The sequence below is a fragment of the Plecotus auritus genome (genome assembly GCF_963455305.1).
Source record: "Plecotus auritus genome assembly, chromosome: 5".
NCBI classification, from domain to species: Eukaryota; Metazoa; Chordata; class Mammalia; order Chiroptera; family Vespertilionidae; genus Plecotus; species Plecotus auritus.
In genome coordinates, this window is record NC_137776.1 from 58,305,429 (window position 1) to 58,324,804 (window position 19,376).

At 43.0% G+C, this 19,376-nt stretch overlaps 1 protein-coding gene across 17 annotated transcripts in view; it reads left to right on the forward strand.

Moving 5' to 3' along the window:
• The window catches only part of RBMS1 (RNA binding motif single stranded interacting protein 1), a 225,774-nt gene that overhangs the window by 86,105 nt on the left and 120,293 nt on the right, over positions 1 to 19,376 (forward strand). For 4 of the 17 annotated variants that reach the window (XM_080671301.1, XM_080671297.1, XM_080671289.1 and 1 more), the window contains exon 1: positions 849 to 1,250. The exons of 10 other annotated variants lie outside the window; for them this stretch is intronic. In XM_080671301.1, coding sequence (XP_080527427.1) covers positions 1,182 to 1,250 — 69 coding nt within the window. In that variant the 5' untranslated portion in view covers positions 849 to 1,181. Of the gene's footprint in view, positions 1 to 762; positions 1,251 to 19,376 lie in introns of those variants that run through there. 3 more of the 17 variants (XM_080671288.1, XM_080671291.1, XM_080671298.1) reach the window with 3 other exon arrangements.

A 19,376-nucleotide genomic window follows, 5' to 3' on the forward strand; every position in this document is an offset into this window, starting at 1 on the left:
GTGATCCAGAGAAGTGGCATCTTGAGCCACCTGAGATGATTTCAGCTGGAAAACAAAGGAAACTACCTCCTTTTGTCTTTTTTTTTTTTTCTTCAGTTTCTGTGTCGCATCTAATAATTAACACATAGGATTATACCGTTTTAGTCTTCCGGAAGGCTTACCAAACCGATGGCCTTAAATGATTTTCATCTTTTGATATTGTTATCTTGAAGGTAACTTGTAAACGCCAGCATAGAAACGAAGTATGGAACATTACTGGAGTATTTGCGCTGAGGGCTTGGGGAGTAGAGACCTGTTTTCGCTGCTAAAATTTGAGTGTGTGAATTGGGGGGACGGGGATCTGCGGAGGATTGATGGAGGGTTGGTTGGTCCCTTGAAGTAGGAGTGATTGCCCACCTTTTCTGGGAGAGTGGACGGTGGGAAGATAGTTTGGAAGGATGAAAGAAAAGAGAGGAGACCTGGGACCAGGTCGCTTCTAACCCAGGTGTCAGAGTGATCCCCGAAGCGATGCCCTTAAAAGGGGCTTCGAGCAGGGGTGCAGAGCTGCCTCGGGTGCTCAGGCAAAGAGATGAAGGGGGGAAAAGAAAAGAAGGGGGTGGCTACTCCAAGGAATGTGCGGCATGCGGGGAGCCAGACCCAACCATTGCACCAGAGCGGGGGCGCCGGCGGCTCCCCGGCCCGCGCGGCCACGGCCCCGGCCCCCAGCTCCGGAGGGAGCGCGCGGGGGCCGGCGGGCCGGCGGGGCTGCGGGCGCGGCGCCCAGCCCGAGAGCGGGGAGGCGCGGGTGGGCCTGAGCGCGGCGCGGGGCGGTGCGCGGCCGCCTCCCCGCCCCCGGCCGGCGCGCTCTCAGGGCGGTGGTTGAGGCCACGGTAGGTGGGGACGCGGCGGCGCTGCTCCTCCGCTGCCGCCCGGAGAGTCCCCGGCTCCCCAGCTCCGCGCGCGAACTCCCGTCCATGGCACGCAGGGCGGCGGCCGCCCGAGCTGTCCGAGTCTCTCCCGCCGCCGCCGCGCCGCACTTTTAGACGAGTCGGGAGGTCGAGGGTGGAGAAGTCCGCGCCGAGCTGCAGCCCCCGCCGGCCGCCGCCGCGCGGCGAGAGGGAGTTCCCGGAGCGGCCGCGGCCCCGGCCGGCCCCCTCTCTGCGCCCTCCCCCGCCCGGCCAGGCTGCCCCGCGCCCGCTGCGATGATCTTTCCCAGCAGCAGCGGCAACCCCGGGGGCAGCAGCCACTGCAGGACGCCCTACCGCAAGCAGGTGAGGCGGCGGGGATGCCGCGCGGGGGCCGGCGGCTCCGCTTTACAAAGGGCGGCAGCGCTCGGCCGGACACGGCTCCCCTCCTCGGAGGGACCGGGTTGGGCGGTGACCTTGTTGCCGAAGGAGGCAGCCGGCGGGGACGGCTCGGGCCGGTGACCTTAGCAGGGGAGATGCCCTCGCCCCCGCCGGCCGGGCGGGAGGGGCGTGGAGGAAGGGGAAGGGGCCGAGAGGGGCGGGAGCTGGACGCGCCGGGCCGGGGGCTTCGCCCAGCTCTGCAACAAGTTTGGTTTTTTTCTGAAACCTTTGTGTGTAGAAGAGTACGAGAATAAGTCGTAACGTGGATTTGCAACAATCCTCACTTGAAACCTCAAGAAGCTGCCTGATTCGTAGGAAACCCGGAAGACCAATGTGTGTGTGTGTGTGTGTGTGTGTGTGTGTGTGTTCGTGTTCGCGCGCGCCCCCCTCCCTAGTATATTTAAAAAAGAAACAGGAACTTCTACTGTCACTTTCTCAAGGTTTTCAGTTTTCAGAAGCACAGGGAAATCCTGTGACATCTAGTTGCAGAGATACTTGGATAAGCCTGAGTCATACACATGCCTTTTCTTATTTTAATGCAGTTTCATACATTTTTTAGCAGATTGAACTCCAAAGGCACTTTAGTGGTTAGATCAGAATCCCCTGCTGGGAAAAGGGAGTGGAGCTAGGAGCTTATAGCTACAGCCTTTTGTGTGTGTGTTTTTCATCTTTGTTTTTAAAAAGAAGGGTACTGAAGCCATGTTGTGATATATCTCACGGAGCCTTTCAGCAGCAGCAATAACAAAACCTACCTCTAAATTATGTAAAAAATGTGCAGGTCTGCTTAGAAAAGGTTAAACTGATTTAGAGGTCAGTGGCAAGATGCTTGTTGAGGAAACAAAAAGATGATTGCAGATATTTTTCTTCCAGAATAAATATCTTGTCTACATCCTTAGCCACTGAGACAAATCAATTAAGTTATTACCCCAATAATGATACAAGCCAACTGCATCTTTCCATGCAGACCTTGGCTCTGTTAAGATCATGACAGATGACAGTGATGCCTGGTAGCTTTTCTTGAAGGCGTTCTCCAGGTTGTTGATCATGTTTAATCCTTTTTATTCTCAGTCATTTTTTGGGAAGGGGGGGGGAAGTTATGTTCTAGCATAAGTATATCTGAAAGTAGGGCTCATTTTGTCAAACAGTGACAGTGTCAAAAAGTATTGTTTTCTGTTCTTAGGTTCTTTTAATTGCTAGTTTTCCCTTAAAAAGGCAGTTAACACACCCTGATCTGTATGCCCCTGCTGTCCAAGTCAGTGGAACTTTTACCTGGCTTAAGAAAAGTCCTCTCCTAAAAAAAAAAAAAAAGAAAGAAAGAAAAGAAAAGATCTGTATTATGACCTGGCTGAAGTTTATGCTAAAATTGTCAAGATTCAGAAACAGGCATCTCTAAACTTCATGTGGCCTCATTTAAAATAACTGACCTCGGGTCCAGCACATTCACCTCAACTTCATAAATGAAGCCAATTTACAGTAAATATTCTTACCCTGAACCCTCCTCCCTCACCCACCTCACTCTCCCTGAAAAGACGGGCTAATTATGTAAAGGCCTTGTGTGTTCATTTATTTGTTGTCAAAACCCGGTGGGGTGTTGGCTCTGAAATGGGGAAAAAGCTCTGAGGGTGAGGTGTTTGACTGCGAGGGGCTGGAGGTTTTGTGTGTGGAGGGGGACAGCCTGCTGGCCTGGAGCACGCTGATAAGATGCTCTTCTTTTCATGGGGCTCTCCTTAGATTCAGAGACTAAAAGGGCTGACTGAATCAGAAAAACAAACAGACTTTCTTTTTCTATAGGCAAAGAAAGAAATGAATGTGTAGGCATTATACAGACACAAGACCCCGGGTACCAGTGGTATTTGACTCAAAGGTTTCTTTTGTTGGTGTTGAGCCATTCACTGGAAAAGCACACTTCCAGCACGGGGACCTGGTTACCAGGAGTGACTTTGTGATCTCACCCGGCTTAGTCTAAATGGGAAGTCTAATGAACACCTTTTAAAAGGTTTTGTGATGTTCAGCTTGCATCTTTCGATTCATGTTAGTATGTTCATTTTGATGAAAGAATTGGTAACTTTTAGGTGTATAATGCAGTTGAATTTTAATCCAGAAAACATATAATCAGCTGTCAGAGCTGATTACAGATAAGTAACCTGAGGGAAAAAGTTGAATGTGAGGAATACTTAAAAATACTTAAAACCTTCTGACTCAGAATCGCACTTGAATCATATATACCTGTGTGTGCGTGTGTGTGTGTGTGTGTGTGTGTGTGTGTGTGTGTGTATACACTCTAGTATATATATGATAGCAGTTGTTAACCATCATTGAGCACTCACTTTCCTGCCTGCTGGTTACTATGTTAAGTGCTTTTGGTGGGTTAACCCACTTAATTATCAGTCCTATGAGGCAGGTAATAATAATATTGCCCTTTTACAGTTTAGAAAACTGAGGCATTGATTAAGTAACTTCCTCAGTCTGTGCAATCCAAAGTACAGAGCCAGGATTTGGACCCTGGCAGTCAAGCTCTGAAAACCACCATACTGTATGTAACTGCCTGCTTTCGGGCACACCTCAGTAGAAACCCAGGCAGAGCCCAGACGGGCTGCCCATCGCCCTTCTAGTCTTCGAAGTCCAGGTGAGGGATTCCTCCCACCTTTTTTTTGGGCGCGGGCAGAGGCTGTGAGGTTGGAGGTGAAGGATGATGTAAATGAATGATGATATGGTTAGTGGGTTTGTGTTATTTGGAAGCAGCATTGAAGCCAGAATATGCCACTACTGAATGATGGTACAATTTCTTCCTAAAACTTGATATTTTCCATGAATAGGAGTCAACCAGTTTCAGTTGAAGTAGAGGTGGGTGGTGCTCATCCCCTTCCTGCCCAGGTAGTGTATCCAGGGCATCCAGGAGCACTGATCTCAGGCCTCATCCAGGATAAACAGGATTTTCCTGCATCACAGGCCTCAGTGCACATTAGAAATACACCTGGTCGTCTCAGGTCAAAGTGAGAAGCTTTGGAGTGGAGTGATAACCCAGTAAGCAGTATCTAGACAAGAATTGTTGGTTCAGGTCTTAGTGGAGAAATGTCCTATTTTTGTTGACTGTGACTTTCAGGTATATGACATTCCCTAAGCAAATCCCGTCTGATTATATGAAAACAGCACCCCCACAGCCCAAACAAAACCATTTTCCAGGACTTTCATAGTTGTGAAAATATTTTCACGTGTTTCGAAAGAAAAAGTACTTTATGCTGAAAAGCCTTTAAATATAGAAAATGAATTTCCATTAAAATTATTTTATTAGTTATGTCTCTCTTCATGTTTCCCTACTTCCATTTTGAAACTGCTTTTTTGAGGTAGTTGACTCAGTTTATGTCATACTAGAGGCCCGGTCCACGAATTTGTGCACGGGTGGGGTCCCTCAGCCTGGCTGGCAATCGGGATTGATCGGGGCCAGCTGGCCAGGGAGAAGGGACTGCAGGAGGTTGGCCGGCCACGGAAGGTTGGCTGTGGGAGTGCACTGACCACCAGGGGGCAGCTCCTGCGTTGAGTACCTGCCCCCTGGTGGTCAGTGCACGTCATAGCGACCGGTCGTTCGGTCATTCGGTCATTGGGTCGCTTAGGCTTTTATAGATGGACTAGAGGCCGGTTGCAGGAAGATTCCTGCAAGAACAGGGCTTCCGGTGGGCTTGCCTCCCGCCACCGCCACCCCTCCCGCCCCCCGCGCTTTCCCTCCCACTGTCCCCCCATGCTTTCCCTTACCCTCCCGCTGCCTCTGCCCCCCACTCCACGGTTTCCCTCCCATCGTCGCTGCTGCCCGGTGCTTTCCCTCCCACCGCCGCCCTGCACTTTTCCTCCCGCAGCTGCCGCCCCCCCCCCAGCCCCCGCACTTTCCCTCCCGCAGCTGCCGCCCCCCCTGCGCTTTCCCTCCCGCCGCCACTTCCGCCTCACTTTCCACTTTCCCTCCCTCTTCCTTCTATGCTGTCTTCAGTCTTCACCCTGTCTGTATATGCAAATTAACCGCCATCTTTGTTGGGTTGATTTGCATACTCACTCTGATTGGCTGGTGGGTGTAGTGGGGAGTGATGGTTAATTTGCATGTTTCTCTTTTATTAGTGTAGATAGATAGATAGATAGATAGATAGACAGACAGATAGATATAGCTACATAGATACACACACACACACACACACACACACACACTTTGGTATTTATAATAAATCATGGCACACAGTATCTTAGCCAGTGAAATTTATCCAAGGCATGAGTATTGCTAAATTGAGACAAATCATGGCATGTCACAAGCCCTCTTTTTGCTAAGTAATGTGTTCTGATGGCTTACCATGGGGTTTGGGGTAGAGGAGTGAATGCAAGAATTTTCATGGATGTGTATATTTTTTTTGTATACTTGTTCAATGTTGCTAACTTTTGACAAGTGAAGTTCTTATCTCCCCAGTTTAAGTAGATTTACATAGTTTGCTGCTTTCTGGAAGATTAACTGGGTGTAGCTGCACATGAAGAATTCAAGTGATTCAGTTAAGAGGATGACATACAAAGCTGTTGATTAATCCTCTTCAAGCAGTTTCTGTTCACAGTGATTTATGTGTAGTATATTGGGTTTGTTACAGTTTGAAGATTAAAGTTGGGCATAGAAATATTTAAATGAACACTGTCTGAGCTAGTCCCAATTTGTTGTTTTTTTAAAAGAAGGTAAACATACTCAAGCCACAGAGGTTGGACGTTTAGTGGAAATTATCAGAAAATTAAGTTGGTATGCATATCTAAGGTCCTATTTTTGTATTAGGCTATCTCCATCGTGTTTGTGATTCAGTTTATGAGCTCATGTAACTCTGTTTTAAATATGTATCCACAGCCATTTGAAAGCTACTGGATTATCCAGCAGTGATAATCCAGGTTTTCTGCTAGGCACCCCTTTTGGCATCTGACTACATTTCACTTCAGGTTTTGATCACAATTCTTGATTTTGTTCTTTTCGTTTTAGAGACTGCTGTCAACTGGGCTCACCATATACTGTAATACTTTTTAAGCCATTTCTTGGTAGTGGGGGAAGAGTCTGTCTGGTCCAAGTTTCTGAGACTGTGTTTCCAAAGCACTCGGCCAATAAATATTTAAAGATACATACGATATCCCCTCACAATCTCAGTTGTATTTAATCTTAACAACATCCGCATAAAGTAGAGAAGGGTGAGGAATTTCTGAGTCAGTGAATTTAAAGGGCTTGGTTGATGAAAGTTAGGTCTCCGGAGTGAAGGGCTGTGTCTGCTACCGGGCAAAGGAGAAAGAAGGAAGCCCAGTCCAGAACAGCTGTAGCCCCACTCACTACACTTCCCTTGACTTGGCCTCCCAAAGACATGTGGCACACAGCATCCCCGATTTCAGCTTTGGGAACTGTAGCTCTGTAATTTATTAATGTTTTGTTTGTTTCATAAAGGCCCTTACTTTAGGGTTGTCAGATAACCTACAGGAAGCCAGTTTCAATTGAATTTCAGATAAACAATGTTTTAGTATTAATGTCACAAATACTATGTGGTACACTATATATATAATCCAGCAACCCTACGTCTGGGGAACTTACTTTACTTTTTAAAACTAGTTATAAAAATCATAATTATTGCCCAGCCGGTGTGCCTCAGTGGTTGAGTGTTAAGCTGTGCACTGTATTTATGCACTGGAGGTCAGGTTTTGATTCCCAGTCAGGGTACATGCCCGGGTTTCTGGCTCTATCCCCAGTGGGGGGCATGCAGGAGGCAGCTGATCAATGAGTCTCTCATCATTGATGTTTCTATCTCTCCCTCTCTCTTCCTTTCTGAAATCAATAAAAATATTTTTAAAATTTTGAAGAAAAAAAAGAAAATCATAATTATCACCCTTTTCATTTCTACTTTTTCCACTTAAAAGTTTGCCCCTTCGCATATTCCTTGAGCCCTGCTAATAATGCAGATTTCACATTTTAACTTTGTAAACTATCACTCGATCTAATTGAAAGACCCTGGCTTAAGTTCTGGCTCTACTACCACTTGTATGCTCTTTCACTTGGCCTGGCTAAGCCTCAGCTTCTGTTAAGTAAAGATAATAGTGCCCACTCCACAGGGTTGTTGTTGTTAATCCTTCTAAGGTGTTATTATTATTAATGTCCCCACAGAGCAGGCAGCAGCGGGTGGTCCTGGGAGGCTCGGTGTGTTCCTGGGAGACCTTGATAGCCCGAAAGTGGGGCAGCATCCGAAAGGATAAAGACCTGGAGCTTGAAAACAAGAGTCTCAACCACATTTGAACCAAAAGAAGTATAACCGTGAATCCCACCATATTTTAAAACAGCAGTTCCTGTGTTAATGTCTTAGCAGAGCATGCCTTCTCCTTGAGGAAAAAAACACCTTTCAATACTGTATTCTTTATCTTATGCCCATCCATGACTGGAGAAGGATAAAAAGAGCATTGCTTACCCTTATTGATGAAAAATGCTATCTTTTCATTTGCTTGAAAATTTGATTATTAGTGTACGCACAATGACTTCCTGAATTCTTTTCTTTGTCTTGTTAATATATTTGGTTTTCAAAGAATGCCCTGTTTGCATTACTCAGAAAAATAAACATTCTTTTTGGTCCTTGGATATCTGTAGGCGTTTGTTTTTAAACTTGCATCTGTAAAGAATGCTTTGTTTAATACATTCTAAAGACTCTGTAAATTTTAAGATATACCTTGAGGAAGGAAGCAAGCTTTTCCTGGAGTTATGACAAGGTGAAAAATTAAGTGGAACAAACTAAATTCTCCATTAAAATAATGAATCAATGCAGCTCTTGTTGTTTAATGTTTATTGAATGGCAGCAGTAACGTTTATTGAATGGTGTTATACAGATTGGTATCCTAACTTTATTCATTTAAACAAACGGAGTTTCAAAGCAATGTAATGTAAACTAGGGATGGTTATACAGGGTAAAGCAAAAGTCGGTTTATAGTTATTTGTATGAAAAATAATATAATAATTAATAATAATCAAGAATAAACTGTGTTTTGCAAACTCACAAAAAAATCTACTTTTGCCCCACCCTGTATTTGTACTTGTTAATTGTAAATACAGTAATACAGTCTCAAAATGCATTATAAATAGATAGGAAGAAAACATGTCAAAATTTTAGTGTTTCCTTCTGTTGATAGGAAGAATCATAAGGGACTTATTTTCATGATTTTTTACTTTTTTTTCTCGACCTTCTAGTCCCCCTTGCTTCAGACAGTGAACACACAGTACTTTGGTTATCAAGGAAAAGGTGGTGAAAAACAAATCTAGAAAATTTCATTATTTTATTGTCTAAAAATTGTGGTGAAAACCCAAGGGTTTCCCGTCATGGAGAACTTCAGCAAGTAGCATGTGGGCAACCCTGGCTTCTCTTCCTGAGCTTTGAGATGCGGTCTTCTACTCTTAGGAATTTCTGTTCTTGTTTTACTGCAAACTCCTAAACCACCGTTTTGGAAATCACCTATTTCGGATCGTTTCTGTGTTTGTGAACTTAGTATTTTCCTATTTTATATGTACTTTAAACAGGCCTGTGCTTTTTTAAAAACATTTTTAGAACACCAGCTTATCTGTGTGCATCAATGAGGGGAAAGTGTAGCTATATATATGAAATTTCATATTCTCGTTTACTTTTTAGGAAAGTAACTATTCTAAATATTGAGGAATTACCACGATTGTCTCTGTTTTCTTTTAATAGCTGCATTCAAATGTAGCTGTTTTGTGGACAAATTCCCCCACGTTTAATTTCTGTATTAAATTGGGGGGGAAAATGGAGACTGTTCTATTACTTGTGTCAGAATCTTTTGGATTTATTTTATGATGAAGACTCATGACTGTCTCTATCACATACTTCCTTTTTAGTTTTAGCTTTGTGAAAGGGCAGTGCCATGGGAGGGGTGACTTCCTCACAGGCTTCTTTAATTTGTAATGGAGCAGTGCAGGTTTCTGTAAGACATGCACTGTATAGATAATGTCAGCAAGTTGCGAGCTGCTGTTACTGTGTATCCAGGGGGATTGTCAGCCTATCAGGGGAATTTTAGGTGTGCCCCAGAGAGGCTGCAAGACTTTGGTGAAAAGAGAGAGGAGGGAGGAAGGGAGAGTTGGGGGTGAGGGTTGAGTGAAAGAAAGAGAAGGAAAGTTGTGTTGCCTTGTTAGGTCCTTACTTTATCAGTTGATATGCCACCTTAAGAAATCTGTTAAAGTCTCACTGTTTTGATGCTGTGTTGATTGGGTGCAAATATGTAGCCCCATTGTTCTGTAGTACCTCAGGTTCTTACATCCCATTTTTATCTTCACACCATTCCCATTACCTAGAATTTCCTTTCAGCTCTGTTCTAAGGCAAGACCTCTGTCTCTCCACTTCAGGGAACTATCTAAAAATCACCCTTTGGGAAGATCAATTATCTATTTTTGGAAGATCAATTATGATCAACCCAACCCTACCTTAGTCAAATATTACAGGAACAACTTTGTCTCTACTTCCTCTGCATTCTTAACTTTATAGGTCAGATGTATCAGACCAACTCCTAGGGAGTGGACATGTTCTTTTGTTTAACTGAAAGTTTAACAGATATTTGGAAACATTGTGATAAATAATTATTGAATGTGTAACATAAGTTAAGTGGTTTTTGGAGCAGACTCCTTCTGCAGGAAGTAGCCTGGTGGCGTGCAGGGATCACGCTGTTGCTGGTCAGGGAAACCGGACCCCAGAAAAGGCAGTTACATTGTGGGCATAAGGAACAACCAAATTTTATAGACATTTGAGTCTATGAAAGCCCCTAAAATTGTATTAAAATGTTGCAAACGTTAGCTCTTTCCTAGGAAGAGGTTCAGAGAATTTATCAGTACGCTAGAGAGACCGGTGCCCGTCTGCTGAAAGATTTTGTAACTGTGTGTCGAAGGAGGACTTAAAGACGATGCCAAAATTTCTAACTCAGCAGACAGGATCGTCGCTTGCATCATGGAAGGTGACATTTCAGGCAGCAGGAACATCACAGCAAAGATTTGAACATAGAAAACATGAGCTTTATTAGGGGACTAGTGAGTAATTCCAGTTAACTGGGGTGTGTGGTGGGCAGGGGGGATAGGGTCAAGCTTGCTAAAATGTATAAGAGAACCCTGAGTTTAGAAGGTGTAGCCACTATTGAAATAAAGCTATAAAATATTATACAGCAAGAATTGACAAGATTTTTGGCTGGTGACTGACTGGATGGGGAAGGGAATGTCTTGGTAAAACAGTCCTAGGTTTCTAGTCTTAAATGATTGGGGAAATGAAAAGTTACTGTAAACCTGCTTGCTCTGGGCTGTGATGATGAAGAACCCAGCTATTCTCTTACAGGGATTTCCTCCATTTTTTTAGGTGGTAAAATAAATGGGAAGGGGATCGTGTTTGCCGAGTGCTAAATTCTTTTGATACTCAGTGTCCACGCATGAGGGGTGCAAAAGGCCTTTCTGTGTCTAAGTCAGTCTTAAAAGGCAGAATTGTCCAGCCTAATATGCTAGCAGTGCCAGAGTGTGAACCGCTCTAAGAACTCATTTTGGGTCCAGGAGATGGTTGTAAACATTTTTCTACTGCTCCTTTGGGATTGCCTTAACGTCATTGTAGAGGCTGTGCCACTTGGGTGCATAGATTTTCCCTTCTGGCCTGAATGCTCACATTCTTTTGAGTGGAGCACTTATGCAGTAAGTCTTTCTCTTGATAATGTACGCATGCCATCTATAACTATATAGTTGTCTATAACAGCTATAGTGTAACAAGTGTATTGGTTATGATAAAAGATCTCACACTTCCACAGCAGTGTGGAAGATGGCCAGGTAGGCTGGTGAAGGTTAGCATATTCATCCTACTATAATAAAATAGTTTCTGAGGAAAGTGATGAGCTTGGTTTGGCCATTTTAATTTGGCCACATGAGTCACACCTTCCCACACACCCCCTTCCCTTCCATCCCAGGCAGAAATTTCTACCAAACAGTTAAAAGTACAAAACTTCTGGGCAAGAAGCTCAGAACCTCCTCAGGCACAATAGGAGTGTTATTGGGAGTAGAGTAAAGCATTCCAGGAGAGAATGGGTATAGAGGAGTTGGGGCAGACCTAGGGAAACACAGCTTCTGTAGCGGGAAGGAGAACAACGAGCATTTAGCAAAGGAAGGGAAAGAAATGGCAAAATATTGGGAGAATCCAGAGAGTGTCACAGAAACCCAAGAAGAACAGAGTTCTTAGATGGTCAGCTCTGTGAAATGTTTCCTTGAGGTAAAGGGGGACAAAGGCCAAGTAATAGACTATTGGAAATACAAGAGTCCCCCATTACCCCTGGTTTTAACTGCAGTCCAAAAATGTTAAATGAAAAATTCCGGAAATAAATAATGCAATCCGCTCTGAGCAGATGGATGAAATGGAGGGCCCTTTCCTGCCCGCCCTGGATGTGAATCATCCATTTGTCCCATGTATCCATCCTGTGTACACTCCCTGCCCTTTAGTCACTTAGTAGCCCTCTCAGTTATCAGATCCATTGTCATAGTATTACAGTGCTTGTGTTCAAGTAACCCTTGTGTTACTTAATAATCGCCCCACAGACCAAGAGTAGTGATGCTGGCAATTCCGATATGCCAAAGAGAAGCCATGAAGTGCTTGTTACATATTATCAGAAGGTCAGTAGTAGCCTAACACTACTCCACAATGCCTGTCATTCACCTCACGTCATCTCATCACCTAGCACGTATATAATTTATCATTTCCCATCATCACAAGAAGGGTGAGTACAGTACAATAAGATATTTTGAGAGAGAGAGACCACATTCACATAACTTATTATCTATCTATATAAAAGGCTAATATGCAAAGTGCCCTCTTGGGAGTTCGATCGCTCGCTATGACCTGCGCTGACCACCAGGGGGGCGGTGCGGAACATGGCGGGTGACCAGCAGCGGCGGCGGGGTGCTGAGGAAGTGAGGGAAGGAGGAGGCAGGGAGGTGGGGGGAACCATGTGGTGTCAGCCAGAGAAGGAGGAGGCGGGGAACCTGATTGGCCCTGATCACCAGCCAGGCCTAGGGACCCTACCCATGCACAAATTTCATGCACCAAGCCTCTAGAATTATTATAATTGTTCTATTTTATCATTATTTATGGTTACTCTCTTACTGTGCCTACTATACAAATTAAACTTTATCATAGGTGTGTATGTATAAGAGAAGCATATTACATACAGGGTTTGTACTATCCACAGTTTTGAGCACCCACTGGTGGTCATAGAACAGTGGTTCTCAACCTTTTTTTTTTTTTTTTTAAATAAATCTTTATTCAGATTATTACAATTATTTCTCCTTTTTTCCCCCATAGCTCCCCTCCACCCATTTCCCACCCCACCTTCTGCCCTTACCTCCCCCCCACTGTCCTCATCCATAGGTGTATGATTTTTGTCCAGTCTCTTCATGAACCCCCCATACCCCTTTCCCCCTGAGAATTATCAGTCCACTCCCTTTCTATGCCCCTGATTCTATTATATTCACCAGATTATTCTGTCCCTCAGGTTTTTAATTCACTTGATTTTTAGGTTCACTTGTTGATAGATATGTATTTGTTCATAATTTTTATCTTTACTTTTTTCTTCTTCCTCTTCTTTAAGAATACCTTTCAGCATTTCATATAATACTGGTTTGGTGGTGATGAACTCCTTTAGCTTTTTCTTGTCTGTTAAACTCTTTATCTGCCCTTCAATTCTGAATGATAGCTTTGCTGGGTAGAGTAATCTTGGTTGTAGGTTCTTGCTATTCATCACATTGAAAATTTCTTGCCACTCCCGTCTGGGCTGCATAGTTTCTGTTGAAAAGTCAGCTGACAGTCGTATGGGTGCTCCCTTGTAGGTAACTAACTGTTTTTCTCTTGCTGCTTTCAAGATTCTCTCTTTGTCTTTTGCTCTTGGCATTTTAATTATGATGTGTCTTGGTGTGGTCCTCTTTGGATTCCTTTTGTTTGGGGTTCTGTGGGCTTCCTGGACTTGTAAGTCTATTTCTTTCACCAGGTGGGGGAAGTTTTCTGTCATTATTTCTTCAAATAGGTTTTCAGTATCTTGCTCTCTCTCTTCTTCTGGCACCCCCATAATTCTGATGTTGGTACGCTTGAAGTTGTCCCAGAGTCTTCTTACATTATCTTCAACTTTTTGGATTTTTTTTTTGCTTTTTGCTTTTTCGGTTGAGTGTTTTTTGCTTCTTTGTAATTCAATTCTTTGACTTTATTTTTGTGTTCCTCTTGTCTGTTTTTGGGTCTCTGTATAATATTTTTTATTTCAGTCAGTGTATGTTTACTTTCTAGTTGGTCCTTTTTCATATCTTCCAGGGTCTCGTTATATTTAACAGCCTTTTCTAGGATATTCTTAAAAAGCCTTATAACCGTGGTTTTGAATTCTATATCCAGTCATTTGTTTTCCTCCATTTCTTTCGTTTGTGATCTGATTCTTTGACGCCGCATTTTCACTGCTTCCCTGAGTTGGTAAGGTAGATTTGTGTGCTAGGTTTCCAATATGGCCCAGTGGGTCTGCCTCCCCAGTTAACCTGAGGTGGACACTCTTGGTGCACCCCTTTGTGGACTGTGTGTACAGCCTTGTTGTAATTAAGTCTTTATTGTTGTTGGTATCACTGGGAAGAATTGACCTCCAGGCCAGTTGGCTGTAAGGATCAGCTGTGTCTATGCTGGGAGAAGTTCGGTGCTGGAGACAGCCTTATAGGATTAGACTTGCCAAATTGCAATAGCCTCTGTGCTCAGCTTGGATGGGGTGGAGTCTCAGTCTTGGCTTCCCGTCAGCCTTGCCCTTGCGCGCACGTGCGTGCCTTCAGACCTCTGCCTTCCCGGCTCCCGAGTCTCCGCCCGAGAGTCCAGACTCCCCCCACAAGAGTGTGGGTCCCCAGGGGCTCGCCTGGAACTGGGGTTCACTGCAGTCAGAACTGGGGCTCACTGCATTCAGAGTCCTCTGACTCCCCTCCACTAGGGAAAGCCTGTGGCAACCTCCGCAGCCTTTGTGCGCACTGGCGCGAGCGCGCTTTCAGTCCACTGCCTTCCCCGGCTCCCGAGTCTCCGCCCGAGAGTCCAGACTCTCCCTGTAAGAGCGTGGGTCCCCAGGGGCTCGCCCGGAACTGGGGTTCAGTGCAGTCAGAACTGGGGTTCAGTGCGGTCGGGGGCTTCCTTCCCCCTTCCGCCAGAGAAAGTCAGCCAGGCTCTCAGCCGCCCTTCCTCTCTGCGCGCACAAAGACCCTTTGCTGTACCTCCAATTCTCCGTGAGCTTTTCTCTTTCCTTCTAGTTGTAGAATTTTCACTCAGCCAGCTTTCCTGTGGTTCTGGATGGTGTCCGTTCTGTCTTTTAGTTGTAATTTTGAAATTGTTGTGCGAGGCAGCAGTTTAGGTGTTTACCTATGCCACCATCTTGGTTTCTCTCCTCAACCTTTTTAATGCCGCGACCCTTTAATACAGTTCCTCATGTTGTGGTAACCCCCAACCATAAAATTATTTTCGTTGCTACTTCATAACTGTAATTTTGCTACTGTTATGAATCGTAATGTAAATGTCTGTGTTTTCCGATGGTCTTAGGCTCTACAGCAGTGGTTCTCAACCTGTGGTGACCCACAGTAGCAAAATTACAGTTATGAAGTAGCAACGAAAATAATTTTATGGTTGGGGGTCACCACAACATGAGGAACTGTATTAAAGGGTCGCGGCATTAAAAAGGTTGAGAACCACTGTCTTAGAATGTGTCCCCCGTGAATAAGGGGGGACTCATGTATTAAGTGGGATGTCTTGAAAACTTTTGAAACAGGTTTCAGTAGAGTAGTATGTGGGTAGTGGGGCAAGGAAGGGGGTTGGGGGCAAGGGTGGTAAAAGCACAGTCCAAAAGCTTTAAGGAATGAATGAGTGAAGAGGGTGTGTCTTTGGAAAAATCAGGAATCTAAAAGGAAAGGTAGTCCTTTCAGATAGCCTTGAGGCCAGATTTTAGTATTTTACTGTGGTTGGAAATAGAGGGAAATAGGTTTTCCTTTTAAGAAAGACTGAGGCAGGGTTGGTCTTCTGGGAATAGGATTTGAGAGTTTCCCATAAGGTTACAGGAAGGAGCAGATTGGTTGTGTTGGATATGTGGAGGAGGAGGAAGAGAGTGAAGCTCAACCTCTAAAAGCTTACATTTCGGTAAAGAGGGCCATTTGTTAAGATTTTTAATACGGGAAAAGGAAGATGGGATTCTAGGCTTAAAGAGTGTGACAAAAGATTTGGAATAACTGCTCCAGGGAATTTGGTGAGCATTCATATACTAGTAGAGGAGTAAAGGGGCATCATATAAAGCTATATGATGTCCCCTGGGAGTTCATTGGTCTTGAATCTACAAGAGATTTGGACCCTTCTCCAGCAATAAAGAGAGGGGAAGAATCTGGGGAATGAGCTCATGTAAGGTTTGGCATTGGGAAGGTGAAAGGTGTGAAGAATGAGAGCATTATAAAAGTAAAGGAGACTGGTGAAATCAAGAGAGAGAAGAAACTTCGAGAACAGGTAGGAACATAGGGGAAGTCCCTGGGAGTGAGGGGAGAGTTCAGAGAGGAAATACCCTCATCAAGACAGACAATAGTGTGGTGAAGGCCTAGGGGTCGGTGGGGGTGCGGTGGGGATGCAAGCTAGGAGGAGTCAATGGGGAGAAAAGGGGACATCTGTAATACTTTGAAAAATAAAGATTAAAAAAAATAAAAGATTCTGAAGGCAAAGTAGTTCTAGGATCTTACCTTGTGGTTTGTTGGGAGGATTAAATGAGATAATACGTGTATGTCTAGCTGGCATGCCCGAAATGCTTCAGTGGTTAAATTTATTAAGATGTGGCTCTTGTATAATTTATACTTCCCTTATAACTACTGTTATATTATTTTTGTAAAAAAATCATATTTCAGACTTCAACAAACCATGAACCACAAACGAAAATAAAATATTATTTTTTTAAACTGAACCACAAGCCCAACTTAAGTTTTAAAATATACCATCAACTATTTCAAAACATCTTAACTTGCTTTTAAAGAAAAAAAAAAAAAAAGTGCATAAGGGTGTGGATCCCAACTTCATCGCATATCAGTTTTGTTACGATTAAAACTTTTTTTTTTTAATGCTCTTTAGGAAGTAAGTACTAGTTCCTAAACTTAGGCCCCTCCTTCACTTACGTGTAGAAAATTGGATGCCTTTATCATCATCACCACTTTACTTTGGAGCCTTCACTCACCATTCCAGATACACCTATTTCTTGCTCTGCCCTTGTTATATTTAGCATCGTAGCATCTGAACATCTTTTTAAATTATTTTTTTAAAAATTTGTAAGAAATTTGTAAGAAAAGCTACTATTTATTGAGCAATCTCTATAGACCAGGCATAGGCCTGGGGACTTTTTATTATTATTATTATTATTATTATTATTATTATTTAAAGTATTACAAATAGTAGTACATTTATCTCCTTTTTCCCCCCATTGACCTTCAGGCCTGGGGACTTTTACACCCATTTTCTCTCTTTGGCAACACCTCCCTGAGATATTTCCTCTCATCCCTGCTGCACAGATCAGAACAGTGTAAGTTGTTTACCCCAAATCCCAGAGCAGATAGGTACAGAGCCAGGATTTTTACCCATCCTCTAGGGCCTCTCTCTCTCCACTGGACCAGCAAGAATGAACTCATAAGCTGCTTTGGAAGAAAAAAGGTAGACATGGGTGTTGATGCCAACTTCACCATTTATTAGTTCCATTACTGTGAACACATTTCCTCAACATTCTGGGTCATAATTAATTGCCTCAGTGGTCACAGTAGATCTAATCGTTACTTAATGTTACTGAGATGATTAGAGGAACGCATATGCCATGTGTGACAGCACTTAACGCATTACCTGGCACAGGTGCTCTGTCTGCATCCCTCCTTGCTTGGGGTGTCGCCTAACAAGTCAGTTTACACAAGAGGATCTTGGAGGATGAGTCAGGGAAAGCCTGAAGTGATTGTTAGAAGATTGTGATCATTCTATTCATTAGCAGAAAGTACTTTGTGATGAGAAAGATCTTGAAGGGAAACTCAGTTATTATCATTGGTAAAATGGAAATGATCCTTATATCCACCCTTGACTTCCTAGAGTGAAGGGTCAATGAGTTTATATAAGATAAAGGCTTTGTGACATGTAAACACTGTAGTGACACTATTATGGTTTCTGAAATGGATGCCTTAATGTCTTATGCGAGCATTTTGCTTCTTTCAGCATCTGATTTTAAATTCATGAAGTTTATTGTTTAAAGCTGCTTTCCCCAAATTGTGTTCACTAAGATTCTCGGCTTTTATTAAATGTTGAAAATGTTCCAGGAATTAAAATATTCAGCGTTCTAAGAAACTTGGGAAACACTACATACTATGTAGAATTGTTTTAGAGCATAACAGTATAAATTAGCATTAAAAAGTATCTGAGAAGTGTGCAGTAAAAACATTTGTCCCACTTTTTATGTACTAGTATGTCATTGTTTCCTAGAATTACTTGATTATGGAACCATTTAGACCTAGAATATTTACTAAATGCATTTTATGGAACAGTTTGGGAAACACTTACTTAAAGGAGCATTTTGCATTTTAGATTGGAAGAGATCTTAGAGATTAGTTCTTCCAACCTCTTTCCTTAAGGAAATTAAAATCCAGAGACACTGAATGAATTGTCCAAAATCTCACAGGTTTAATGAACAGCCTAGGTCTCTTCTGAGTCTTAGTGCTCCACCATTCTACCTTACAAGTCCTGACTTCCCAGTGTGGCACGCCCTTGCACCAGGGTTTTCAGAATTGTTTTCATATGAGTTTTTTTTTTTTTTTTTTTTTATCATTCTCTGAACAAGTAGGCCCTTAGGGATGATATGCTGTGTGGGATGGTATGCTGTGTGTTATTTTCAGACACAACAAACTAGTATCTGCCAACTATCATCATCTCCTTCATTTTTAATTTCTCCTCTCTTAAGGTTAAGTTTCCCACCTATTTTATTGCTTCTTAAAGCCTTTATGAAACCAGGATTACTGACTTGGGAAATCAATCTAGGTTAAAATATCGGTGATCTAGAAAACCTACACCTTCTAATTATTAATGAATGTACTTTTGCCCTCTAAGTTGTTGTCTTTTTCATGTAATTGGCTGTGGGTAGATGAATTTGCATATTTTAGCCCCTTCCTGCCTGACTTACTACAGCATGTAAAAATTGCTCTGTGGTTTCTAGGTTAACTTTCTGTGCAGAGCAACGATGGTGAAGACTTTACAACACTTCTGTGATGAATGCCCGTCTGGGACACGCTGCTGTGTGTTCCTGAAAAATCTGAATGACCAGTTTATTGCCCTTTGTGATAATTAAGATTTATTTCAGACACTAATAGTTCACTTGGAGCATTTCTATTTTTATGTATTTTACGGTTCTTAGTTGCTGAGTCTGAAGAAAATGGGTGGGTGTCTGTCAGAGACCCTCACTGATTATTTCACAGAAATTTACCCTGATTGAATACTTTGACATAACATAGTGTTTTAAATGAAGTGATAGGAAATAATGTCTGTTATATTGTTTGTATCACAAAAGAAGCATAAAATAAAATATTAGTGCTGAAAGGGCCTTAGGAGATTAGCTTTTCCACGAATTTATTTTAGGATATTTCAACATCACGTAGCTTATTTGTAACAAGGCCAGGACTAGAGCTCATAGTATATCCTGACTAGAGATTGGACCTTTTCAAACAAGTCCAGCTTCAATTATCATTCAATCAATCAATATTTTAGAGCCATTAGGGGCCAAGCACTGTGTTAAGCCATGAAGGGAATAACAAGTTAATGATCTTATTCTTAACCTTGTAGTCTAAAAGGGGCAATGGAACAATTATATAAATAACTATGTAATGTAGAAATTAATCAGTGCTCTAAGAGGTGCTGATATTTAAGAAGTACATAGTAAGAACATGTCTAACCTGTAGCTATCATGCTCCAATTCACGTGAATTTAGACTCTTTTATTTCCAGGTGTATTT